General features: G+C 43.9%; 1 protein-coding gene across 1 annotated transcript in view; it reads left to right on the top strand.

Annotated features, from left to right (window-relative positions):
• Positions 1-4,795: 4,795 nt before the first annotated feature.
• CIB4 (calcium and integrin binding family member 4) overlaps positions 4,796-12,088 on the top strand; it is a 76,550-nt gene continuing 69,257 nt past the window's right edge. The window contains exons 1-2 of the mRNA XM_049904007.1: positions 4,796-6,092; positions 6,569-6,603. Of these exons, the coding sequence (XP_049759964.1) occupies positions 6,039-6,092; positions 6,569-6,603 (89 nt within the window). The 5' untranslated portion in view covers positions 4,796-6,038. The remainder of the gene's footprint in view (positions 6,093-6,568; positions 6,604-12,088) is intronic.

Genomic DNA, 12,088 nt, shown 5'->3' with positions numbered 1-12,088 from the left:
TAGCTAAAGTGAAAGGAAGAAATGGTGACGTAAAAGAGCTGAATAGAAAATTTCAAAGGGCAGCTCAAGAAGACAAAGTAAAATATTATAACAAAATGTGCAAAGACCTGGAGTTAGTAAATCAAAAGGCAAGAACACAGTTGGCATTTCTCAAGCCGAAAGAACTGAAAAAAAAAAAAAAAAACTCAAGCCTCGAGTTGCAATAGTGAACGATTCTTTGGGCAAAAAGGAAGCATGAAAAGAAGATGGAAGGAATATAAAGAGTCACCGTACCAAAAAGAATTGGTTGACGTTCAACCATTTCAGGAGGTAGCATATGATCAAGAACTGATGGTGCTGAAGGAAGGAGTCCAAGCTGCACTGAAGGCACTGGTGAGAAACAAGACCCCGGGAACTGATAGAATACCAACTGAAATGTTTCAAAAACAGATGAAACACTGGAAGCACTCACTCGTCTATGCCAGGAAATTTGGAAGAGAGCTACCTGGCCAACTGACTGGAAGAGGTCCAGATTTGTGCCCATTACAAAGAAACGTGATCCAACAGAATGTGGAAATTATCAAACAATATCACTTGCAAGTAAAATTATGCTGAAGATAATTCAAAAAGAGTTGCAGCAGTACATCAACAGGGAACTGCTGAAAATTCAAGCTGGATTCAGAAGAGGATGTAGAACAAGAGATATCATTACTGATGTCGGATGGACCTTGGCTGAAAGCAGAGAATACCAGAAAGATGTTTACTTATGTTTTATTGACTATGCAAAGGCATTCAATGTGTGGATCATAACAAATTATGGATAACATTGCAAAGAATGGAAATTCCAGGACACTTAATTGTGCTCACTTAGAAACTGTACATAGAAAAAGAGGCAGTAGTTCTAACAGAACAAGGGGATATTGCATGGCTTAAAATCAAGAAAGATTAGGGTCATAGTTGTATCCTTTCACCACACTTAATCAATCTATACGCTGAGCAAATAATCTGAGGAGCTGAACTATGTGAATAGAACTCGGCATCAGGATTGAAGGAAGATTTATTAACAATCTGTGATATGCAGATGACACAACCTCGCTTGCTGAAAGTGAAGAGGACTTGAAGCGCTTACTGATGAAGATCAAAGACCAGAGTCTCCAGTATGCATTTTACCTTAACATGAAGAAAACAAAAATTCTTACAACTGGACCAATAAGCAACATCATGATAAATGGAGAAAAGATTGAAGTTGTCAAAAAAGATTTCACTTTACTTGGATCCACAAGCCACATCCATAGAAGCAGCAGTCAATGTCATGGATTGAATTGTGTCCCCCCAAAATATCTGTCAACTTGGCTAGGTCATGATTCCCAGTATAGTATGATTCTCTACCATTTTGCCATCTGATGTGATTTCTCTCTGTGTTGTAAATCCTGTCACTATGACGTAATGAGATGGGTTAGTGGCAGTTATATTGATGAGATTTACAAGATTAGATAGTGTCTTAAGCCAATCTCTTTTGAGATATAAAAGAGAGAAGTGACTATTTGCAGATGACAGGATCTTATACACAGAGAACCCTAAGGAATCCTCCAGAAAACTACTGAAACTAATAGAAGAGTTCGGCAGAGTATCGGGATACAAGATAAACATACAAAAATCAGCTGGATTCCTCTACACCAACAAAAAAGAATATCGAAGAGGAAATCACCAAATTAATGCCTTTTACAGTAGCTCCCAAGAAGATAAAACACTTAGGAATAAATCTTACCAGAGAAGTAAAAGACTTATACAAAGAAAACTACAGTACACGTCTGCAAGAAACCAAAATAGACTTACTTAAGTGGAAAAACATACCTTGCTCGTGGATAGGAAAACTTAACATTATAAAAATGTCTAGTCTATTCTACCAAAAGCGATCTATACATTTAATGCAATTCCGATCCAAATCCCAACGACATTCTTTCATGAGATGAAGAAACAAATCACCAACTTCGTATGGAAGGGAAAGAGGCCCCGGATAAATAAGGCATTACTGAAAAAGCAGAACAAAGTGGGAGGCCTTACTTTACCTGATTTTAGAACCTATTATAACGCCACAATAGTCAGAACAGCCTGGTACTGGTACAACAACAGATACACGGACCAGTGAAACAGAATTGAGAATCCAGACATAAACCCATCCGCATGTGAGGAGCTGATATTTGACAAAGGCCCCAAAACAGTTAAATGGGGAAAAGACAGTCTTTTTGACAAATGGTGCTGGCATAACTGGATATCCATCTGCAAAAAAATGAAACAAGACCCATACCTCACTCCATGCACAAAAACTAACTCAAAATGGATCAAAGACCTAAATATAAAATTTAAAACAATAAAGGTCATGGAAGAAAAAATAGAGACAACATTAGGAGCCCTAATACATGGCATAAACAGTATACAAAACATTATAAAGAATGTAGAAGAAAAGCTAGATAACTGGGAAATCCAAGATAATTGGGAGCTCCTAAAAATCAAACACTTATGCTCATCCAAAGACTTCACCAAAAGAGTAAAAAGATTACCTACAGACTGGGAAAAAGTTTTTAGCTATGATATTTCTGATCAGCGCCTGATCTCTAAAATCTACACAATACTGCAAAAACTCAACTGCAAAAAGACAAATAACCCAATTAAAAAATGGGCAGAAGATATGAATAGACACTTCACTAAAGAAGACATTCAGGGAGCTAACAGATACAGAAATGTTCATGATCATTAGCCATTAGAGAAATGCAGATCAAAACTACAATGAGATTTCATCTCACTCCAACAAGGCTGGCATTAATCCAAAAAACACAAAATAATAAATGTTGGAGAGGCTGTGGAGAGATCGGAACACTTCTACACTGCTGGTGGGAATGACAAATGGTACAACCACTTTGGAAATCAATTTGGTGCTTCCTTAAAAAGCTAGAAATAGAACTACCATAGGATCCAGCAATCCCACTCCTTGTAATATATCCTAGAGAAATAAGAGCCTTTACACGAACAGATATATGCACACCCATGTTTATTGCAGCACTGTTTACAATAACAAAAAGGTGCCCATCAACGGATGAATTGATAAATAAATCATGGTATATTCACACAATGGAATACTATGCATCGATAAAGAACAGTGAGGAATCTGTGAAACATTTCATAACATGAAGGAACCTGGAAGGCATTCTACTGAGTGAAATTAGTCAGTTGCAAAAGGACAAATATTGTATAAGACCACTATTATAAGAACTTGAGAAGTAGTTTATACTGAGAAGAAAACATTCTTTTGTGGTTACGAGAAGGGGGAGGGAGGGTGGGAGAGGGGCATTCACTAATTAGATAATAGATAAGAACTACTTTAGGTGAAGGGAAAGACAGCACACAACACAGGGGAGGTCAGCACAATTGGACTAAACCAAAAGCAAAGAAGTTTTCTGAATAAACTGAATGCTTCGAAGTCCACAGTAGCAGGGGCAGGGATCTGGGGACCATGGTTTCAGGGGACATCTAAGCCAATTGGCATAATAAAATCTATTAAGAGAACATTCTGCATCCCACCTTGAAGAGTGGCGTCTGGGGTCTTAAATGCTAGCAAGCAGCCATCTAAGATGCATCAGTTGGTCTCAACCCACCTGGATCAAAGGAGAATGAAGAACACCAAGAACACAAGGTGATTATGAGCCCAAGAGAGAGAAAGGGCCACATGAACCAGTGACTACATCATCCTGAGACCAGAAGAACCAGATTGTGCCCGGCTACAACTGATGACTGCCCCGACAGGGAACACAGCAGAGAACCCCTGAGGGAGCAGGAGAGCAGTGGGATGCAGACCCCAAATTCTCATAAGACCAGACTTAATGGTCTGACTGAAACTAGAAGGACCCCAGTGGTCATGGCCCCCAGACCTTCTTTTGGCCCAGGACAGGAACCATTCCCGAAGCTAACTCTTCAGACATGGATTGGACTGGACAATGGGTTGGAGAGGAAGGCTGGTGAGGAGTGAGCTTCTTGGATCAAGTGGACACTTGAGACTATGTTGGCATCTCCACCTGGAGGGGAGATGAGAGGGTGGAGGGGGTTAGAAGCTGGTGAAAAGGACACGAAAAGAGAGAGTGGAGGGAGAGAGCGGGCTGTCTTATTAGGGGGAGAGTAATTGGGAGTGTGTAGCAAGATGTATATGGGTTTTTGTGTGAGAGACTAACTTGATTTGTAAACTTTCACTTAAAGCACAATAAAAATTATAAAAAAAAAAAAAGAGAGAGAGAAACGAGCAGAGAGACGTGGGGACTTCATAACACCAAGAAAGCAGTGCTGGGAGCAGAGCGTATCCTTTAGGCCTGAGGTTCCTGCACTGAGATTTCCCAGACCAAGGGAAGACTGATGACCTTCTTCCAGAGCTGACAGAGACAGGAAGCCTTTCTCTGGAGCCAGCGCCCTGAATTTGGACTTCTAGCCTGCTGGACTGTGAGGGAATAAACTTCTCTTTGTTAAAGCCATTCACTTGTGGTATTTCTGTTACAGCAGCGCTAGATAACTAAGACAGTCAAGAAATCAAAGATGTATTGCGTTGGGCAAATTTGCTGCAACAGACCTCTTTAAGGTGTTAAAAAGCAAAGATGTCACCTTGAAGACTAAGGTGCACCTGACCAAAGCCATGGTGTTTTCAATTGCTTCATATGCAAGGAAGACCAAAGAAGAATTGATGTCTTTGAATTATGTTTTTGGTGAAGCATATGGAATATACCATGGACTGCCAGAAGAATGAACAAATCTGTCAAGGGAGAAGTATAGCCAGAATGCTCTTTAGAAGTGAGGATGGCAACACTTCGTCTCACATTCTTTGGACATGTTATCAGGAGGGACCAGTTTGTGGAGATGACATCATGCTTGGTAAAGTAGAAGGTTATCAAAAAAGAGGAAGACCTTCAATGAAATGGATTGACACAGTGGCTGCAGCAATGGGCTCAAACACAGCAACAATTGTGAGAATGGAATGGGACCAGGCAGTGTTCTCTTGTGCATGGGGTCATTATGAGTCTGAACTGACAGGGTAGCATCTAACAACAAAAACAAATCTTTATTGAGAACTCATATGTGGAGTACCTTGCTAAGAGCTTTCCGTGTATCATTTTATCTTCTAGCAGGAGACTGAAGAAAAAGGAGAGTGACCCTGGGGTATTTATTCCATGTCCCGTTTGGCCCGGGCTGGTAGCAGATCTGTTGGTACTAGCTCTGGTGTTCTGCACTATCCTGGGTGATTTTCCCACACACTGGCCTTACTTTTGTGACCCCCAAAAAACCCCACTGCCGTCGAGTCGATTCCGACTCATAGTGACCCTATAGGACAGAGTAGAACTGCCCCGTAAAGTTTCCAAGGAGTGCCTGGTGGATTCAAACTGCCGACCTTTTGGTTAGCAGCCATAGCACTTAACCACTACGCCACCAGGGCTTCCTACCTTTGCGAAGAGCCCCTTTATTAAGCCCTCTTGAAATTATCCTACTTTGAGTATGCCTGCTGGGACCCTGACGGATGGGGTGGAATGCCCTTTACTGTTCTTTTCTGGGCCCACTTCTTGAGGCCTGGTTTATGCTTATTCATCTCTGTCCCCATGTTTGGCACAGTACTTGGAACTTGGTTCTAACAGCTAACGTTTGTTGAGCACCAGATATTCTTACCTGAACTAAGTCAAATAATCCTCCCCCAAATCCTATGATTATTACCCCATTTTACAGATGAGGAAGCTAAGACACAGAGGTTCAATAATTTCCCCAAGGTCACATGGCCAGAATGTGGCAGATCTGACCCCAGACAGTCTGATTCCAGAGCCCGCACTCTCAACCCCACTATTGGGCTGCCTTTCTCTTTATTGTTTTGGATGATGTCTGTTAGCTTTGGGGAAAAAAAGGACTTGTTTCTTGGCCCACTCAGGGGCTCAGGTAGAATGGGGAGAAGGTGGAATGCAAGTCACCATGGCAACCGGCTGCTGAGCCCTTGGGTCTGAGGTTCTACTGCTAGGGGAGAAAAGGGTGGGGTTGCCATGGGGCAATGTTTGAGGTACCAGATGCGCTGGGAGGACCTGGAGGAGTACCAGGTGGGTAGATCAGGCAGGAGATTCTGGGCGGAGTTGGGAGCTCCCTGAGGCAGGTGGTAAATTGGGGAACTCCTGTCTGGAGCTCTAGAGTTTACCAGGTAAGGCAAACCTTGTCTTTACTAAACCTGCACCCACATGACCCAGACCAGATCTCCAAGGCCACCTCCCCCCATTTGTCTCCTGCTCCAGAGCCCAGAGTTTTAATCTTGACTCTGATCCACTCACCAGGCGTATAGCAACACCTCCTTTTCAAGGTTTTCAGAGACTGGGGGGGAGAGAAAGGGATCCGTTTCCTCCTTTGCCGCCTCAGGCCCACTACCTATGTTGGGAAGCCTTCATTTCCCCAGCTGTGGGATGAGGGAATGAGCTTTTCCTCTCTGGCTCCCAAAACCCCCCATTCTCCAAAGGGGTGAGGTTTGGAACTGAGTGCAGGGCTGGACTGAACAGGTTGGTAGCCTCTCTGTGGTTTTTCGTAGGCCCTGACCTTCCTGACCAGAAATGACATTCTGTGGTGAGTAGAGGGGACCCCTTCTCTGTTCGCTTGAGCCAGGTTCTTGCCCTGGTCAGCCTCACCCTGGTTCCTGAGCATGGTCCCTGCTTAGAGCCATCTAGCCCTGGAAATGGATTGGGACAGGGCAGACAAATTGCAGCCCTGAGGGTCATGATTTCCAGAGTCTACCTGGACGTGACTGAAACATAAGGCTTTTGGCTGCTATTCCTTCCCTGTGACCCAAGGAAGGGTTTCATCATAGAATCACAAAGCTGGATAGAGCCTCTTTGAAGAAATGGAGCAGACAAGGAAAGGGCTTAGGAAACATAGGTCTGAAGCCTATTTTGGCCATTCAGCCTCTCTGAAAAAAAAGCGCCTGTTAAATGCCCCCTCATAGATTGTGGGAAGAATGAATGGGATGCGAAGGGGTGTTAGTGTTTAGCCCAGCCAAATTCTCAATAGGACCTATTAGAGGAATGAGTGAGCTCACCAACACATTTTTTTGGAGGGCAGGGGCTGGGGGGAAGTTGGAGTGAGGAGACCATGTTTAGACTCTCAGACCTTCTCCTTTCCCCTCATCTTCTCTGCTTGGACTTACCCTCCCCAGCCATTATGTTCAGCCTGGAAATTATGCTTCCTGCTCAGGGTCTCGGGTGGGCAGTGACTGCACAAGTGTGGGACGTTCCAGGTGCAAGTGGGGCGGCCAGGGCACAGGGAGCCATGAAGACTGGGCAGTCATGTGCTGTTATTTTCCTTTTAAAAATAACGTTTGCTTACTTTTAAAGGTATAGAAACATATGACAAAACTCCAAATGAACCACATCCTACTACCTACATAACCCTCGTTACTAAATATTATCAATTATATTAACATATAGTTAATAATATTAATATTCATATAAATGTTTGTATATTATTATGTCTGTATTAATATTGGAGCCCTGGTGGCACAGTTAAAAGCTCAGCTGCTAACCAAAAGGTCAGCAGTTTGAATCCACCAGCTGCTCTTTGGGAACCCTATGAAGCACTTTTACTCTGTCCTACAGCGTTGCTATGAGTCGGAATTGACTCACTGGCAACGGGTTTGATTGGTTTTATATTAACATTATAATATATTCTTATATTGATATACAAATATTATCAAATCATTAATATAATTAATATAATATAATGATACACACAAAACAAAAACAAAAACCAATCCCATTGCTGTTGAGTCGATTCCAACTCATAGCAACCCTATAAGAGAGTAGAACTGCCCCATAGGGTTTCCAAAGATTCAAACTGCAGACCTTTTGGTTAGCAGCAGAGCTCTTAACCACTGTGCCAGCAGGGCTCCATAAAGATGTGCTATATTATGAATATAATATTATATTACATGTTATTAAGAAATAATAACCTCCCCTGGGGAAAGGCATATCCAAAGAAGGCTCCACTCTAGCCCAAACTTCTCTAACAAACTTCTCTCAAAAACTCTTCCTGGCCTGCCCCTTCTTTTGACATCTTCATTAGTGAGCTTAATGGGTCAATACTCCACCTCTGGGTAGCTCCTGCCTGGAAGATTCCTGCCCTTTGGGGCCCCAAGCAACAGGAACGGGTTAGTGCTGGGGAGGATGAGGATGCTACAGGTAAGAAAGGCAGAGTGGAGGCCACTCCACATAACTCAACTCCTCTGCGTTTGATTCTACATATTGGAGATCTTTAAACAAGGCAGAGTGGGACAATACCAAGGGGGGACAGAAATTCCAAGACAGGTAGGGTGATACCACAGAGAGCTCACTGCTGCTTGAAGTCAAGTTGGGTCTGCAGACCCATAAAACCATATATTGGGGAGCAAAGGCCATCTACAGCTGAAGATGTAAAAGAGCTGTCAAGAGCTTTGAAGAATGGAAGAGGACCAGGAAAGCACTGGAAAACTGGAGATGTCCACATGTCCCCAGTTCAGAAAGGGAAAGCCCTTTGACCTGGCCCCTTTCCCCTTGCATCCAGAGGCCACAGGTGAAGTAGATCACGATATGGCCATCAATGGAAGACTACCTTTAGAAAGGAGGAGGAGGATCTTTATGTCTGGTATGGAGCCACCTCCAAGATAGATTGTTAAGTAAAGAAAGCAAAGCGCAGGCAACTTCCAGTTACCGTGGAGAACAGAGCATATTCTTTTAACTCTGTTACCTCCACTAAAAGGAGAATAAAGGAATAAAGAAGAGAAATAAACCCATAAGGACAAAATGAACATAAGAGATGAAAGCAGATGAGAGAGGTCAACAAAATGTTCAAAAATGGAAAGCAGATAGATCCATGTCACAGACTTAGCAGAGCAGAAGCTGAAAGCAAGTTGCCTACAGGGGGTAAGGATGATGGAATCAAGAACCCAGAAAGGCTCGGGAACCTTTGAATATCAGGATGTGGGGTCAGGCTGAATACAGAAAGATAGAAAATTCTGTATGGTTCTTGCTCTTGCCCTGCAATCCACTCAGCTCCCCCTTCCCCACCCCAGCAGAAGGCAGGAGCTCACCATCTGGAGAGAGCTGCACCAGAGAGGCTCCTGACTCAGGGCCTCCAGGCACAGGGAAGAGTGGCATGAGCTCTGGTCAGCCTTTTAGAGCCTTGCTTGTAAGTATGAATTGAAAGCCAAGGAGCACTGGGTATTTGAAGAAGGAATACAAAAAGCCTATACTAAGTCATGTCATAATGACATTTCAGAACACCTGAGATAACGAGAAGATCCTAAAAGCTTCCACAGAGAAAAAACACTTCAGCCAGAGAATCAGGAGTCAGAATGGCTTTGAACTTGTTATGTTGGAGGACAGTGGCTAATCACCTTCAAGAGTCTAAGGAAAAACCACTTCTAATCTAGAATTAAGTCCAGGTTAACTATTATCAAGAGTGAGGGTAGAATAAAAGTGGAATATCAAAATTCTTTGACACACAAATTCTAAAAAAAAAAAAAATTTTTTTTTTGTGCATTTGCTCTTAGGAAGCTTTTGAAGAATGTGCTCTGTTATAACTAGTTTAAAGAAACATAAAGAAAAAAGTCTGAGAATCCAGGAAACAAGATTCCAACACAGAGGAAGGCAACATGAAGTCTCAGGATGATGGTGAAGGGAAGCCCAAGGATGGCAAGAGGGAGAGGGCCTAGAAAGCAGGTTAGAACTAGGGGTCAGGGGCTTCCAGATGTGATGTTTCCAAGAAAACAAAATGAACCTGTAGATTACATAACACATTTGACCATAGTGAGAGGAGGTTTACGTTCTACAGAAAGTTTGGAGAGGAATACACTGGAACCTAAGCAAATGAAAAACAAAATGATTGTGAACTCTGGGAAAAACAAAAAGCCTTGCAAGAAAGGAAATATAATCATGGTGTACTAGGGAGCTCAGCTCTGAATAAGGTTTGCATAATAATATAAATACTAAATATTGGTTCAGTCAAATGGTTTTATTTTATACTGGGAGATTGGGGGAAGGAGATGTATACACGGAGAGCCAAATCCTCTTCTTTTGTAGCAGGAAGTCACAAGATAATGTCTATAATGAAAAATACAAACAATTAGCAGTATCAGCATAGTATTTAGAAATAATATATAAATATTCAGTAGAAACCAAAAGAAACAGCAAAATGTTTTTGAAATGCTGCCTCTGGAGTGCAGGGGCGGAGAGGTGGTATGGGGAACTGAGTATTGGTAGTTTTAATTTAAGTCTTTTAACCTATTTAACTGTATTATTTTGGAAAATTGGACAGATGTATAGAGGAGCCCTGGTGGTGCAGTGGTTAAAGCACTTGGCTGCTAACCAAAAGGTCTTCGGTTGGAGCCCACCAGCAGCTCCACGGGAGAAAGATGAGACAGTCTGCTTCCATAAAGATTTACAGCCTTGGAAACCCTATGGGGCAGTTCTACTCTGTCCCACAGGGACTGCAGTGAGTCAGAATCAACTAGACAGCAGTGGGCTTGGTATATAGGATGCAGAACCCTGGTGGTGCAGTGGTTAAATGCTTGGCTGCTAACCGAAAGGTTTGTGGTTGTAACCCACCAGCTGCTCTGCAGGAGAAAGATGTGGCAGTCTGCTTCCATTGAAGATTTACAGCTTTGGAAACCCTATGGGGCAGTTCTGCTCTGTCCTGTTGCGTTGCTATGAGTCGCGACTGACTCAATGCAATGGCAGTTTTATACAGGGTGCTGCAGTTTCTGTAAAATAAAGGGATATACGTATGTATGTACACACACACAGAGGACACCTCTGGAAGGATACGCGCACACACGAATGAATACTAGGGTGGCTTCTTGGAGGGGGCCTGGGAGATGGCACATGGTAACGTTGGCGTGTGTTGTCTGTGAAGCGAAGAGGCAGACTGGGGGACCCGTGGCCCAGCAGGCTTCCATATGGATGCTCAGAAGCACTGGTAGTGGCCCAGGGAGCAGATGGCGTGTGATGCTCAGGGAAGAAAGTGGCCATCACGGCTGCGGAGGCCGAGTCGGGCCAGGCTAAACACTGTCACTTGTGAATGATTTTCCTTTGTGGCTTCTGATAATGTGTTGTGAATTTCCTATGAAGGTGACAGAGACATGGGCTGGATGACAGTCCAGCTGGATGAATTTAGCTAGTTGGAAAGAAAGTATCCAAGAGACCGATAGGCAGAAGTAACCTTTGAGAGGGTGGCTGTGTCCTGGTCTAACACATTTCCACCTTCTTATCTGTGACTTGCATAAGGACATGAAGGCCTGATCACCCGATTTGCAGATGACATATGGTGGGAGGGGCAGAGCACACGTGACAGACTCTGGTCTTGGGGCCAGCCTCTTCCCAGTCCAGGGCTACCTTGGCTCATCTCTCCTCTATTTCCAGCTCCTGGTTATTTTCTTTCACCTCCGTTTGGTCTTGGAAACAGCAAGATTCCTTTCAGCCTCAGCTCCAGGTCAGCCCTCTCTGACTTCTGGTTGAATTAGCTACCCCAGGAGCCCCTGCTTCCCAGATGTCTTTTCTGGGCTCAGTCAACAGGCCCTGCTGGAGAACTTTTCTTCAGCTGTGGCTGTAAACCCTGCTCCTGGGGCCTGTCCCTAGAGAGGGCATATGTGGCTTTCTAGGCAGCACACAAACTGACGCCAGTCTGGCCCTGCATGGCTGGTGCCTGGGTCAGCCTGATGTGCTCAGAGCTCTTTGGATTACACTGCATTGCTCATGAATTGCTCCTGACATTGTCCTGGGTTTGGGTGTGGGCCTGGTTTTGGAGCCTGAGCTCGCTCCTAGCCCCTGTCCAGGGTGGCCGTCTTTCCTCTTAGCCCCCTCAGGACTCTCGGAACTTCACCGGCTCTGGGGCCCTGCCTGGCCATCAGCCCTTGTGTCCTCCCCACAGCACATAAGGTCAGCGACGGGGTGCTTACAAGGTTGTTTTCTGCAGTCCAGCTGTCTGGGTTTGAGGCTCAACTCTGCCACATACTAGCTGTGTGAGACTGTGGGCGAGTTTATTACCCTTACTGAGCCTCAGTTTCCGTACTTGTAAAGCAGTT

The sequence above is a fragment of the Elephas maximus genome, chromosome 12 (assembly GCF_024166365.1).
Source record: "Elephas maximus indicus isolate mEleMax1 chromosome 12, mEleMax1 primary haplotype, whole genome shotgun sequence".
NCBI lineage: Eukaryota > Metazoa > Chordata > Mammalia > Proboscidea > Elephantidae > Elephas > Elephas maximus.
The sequence above is the reverse complement of the archived record's forward strand: the minus strand, read 5'-3'. Positions and strand labels throughout refer to the sequence as shown.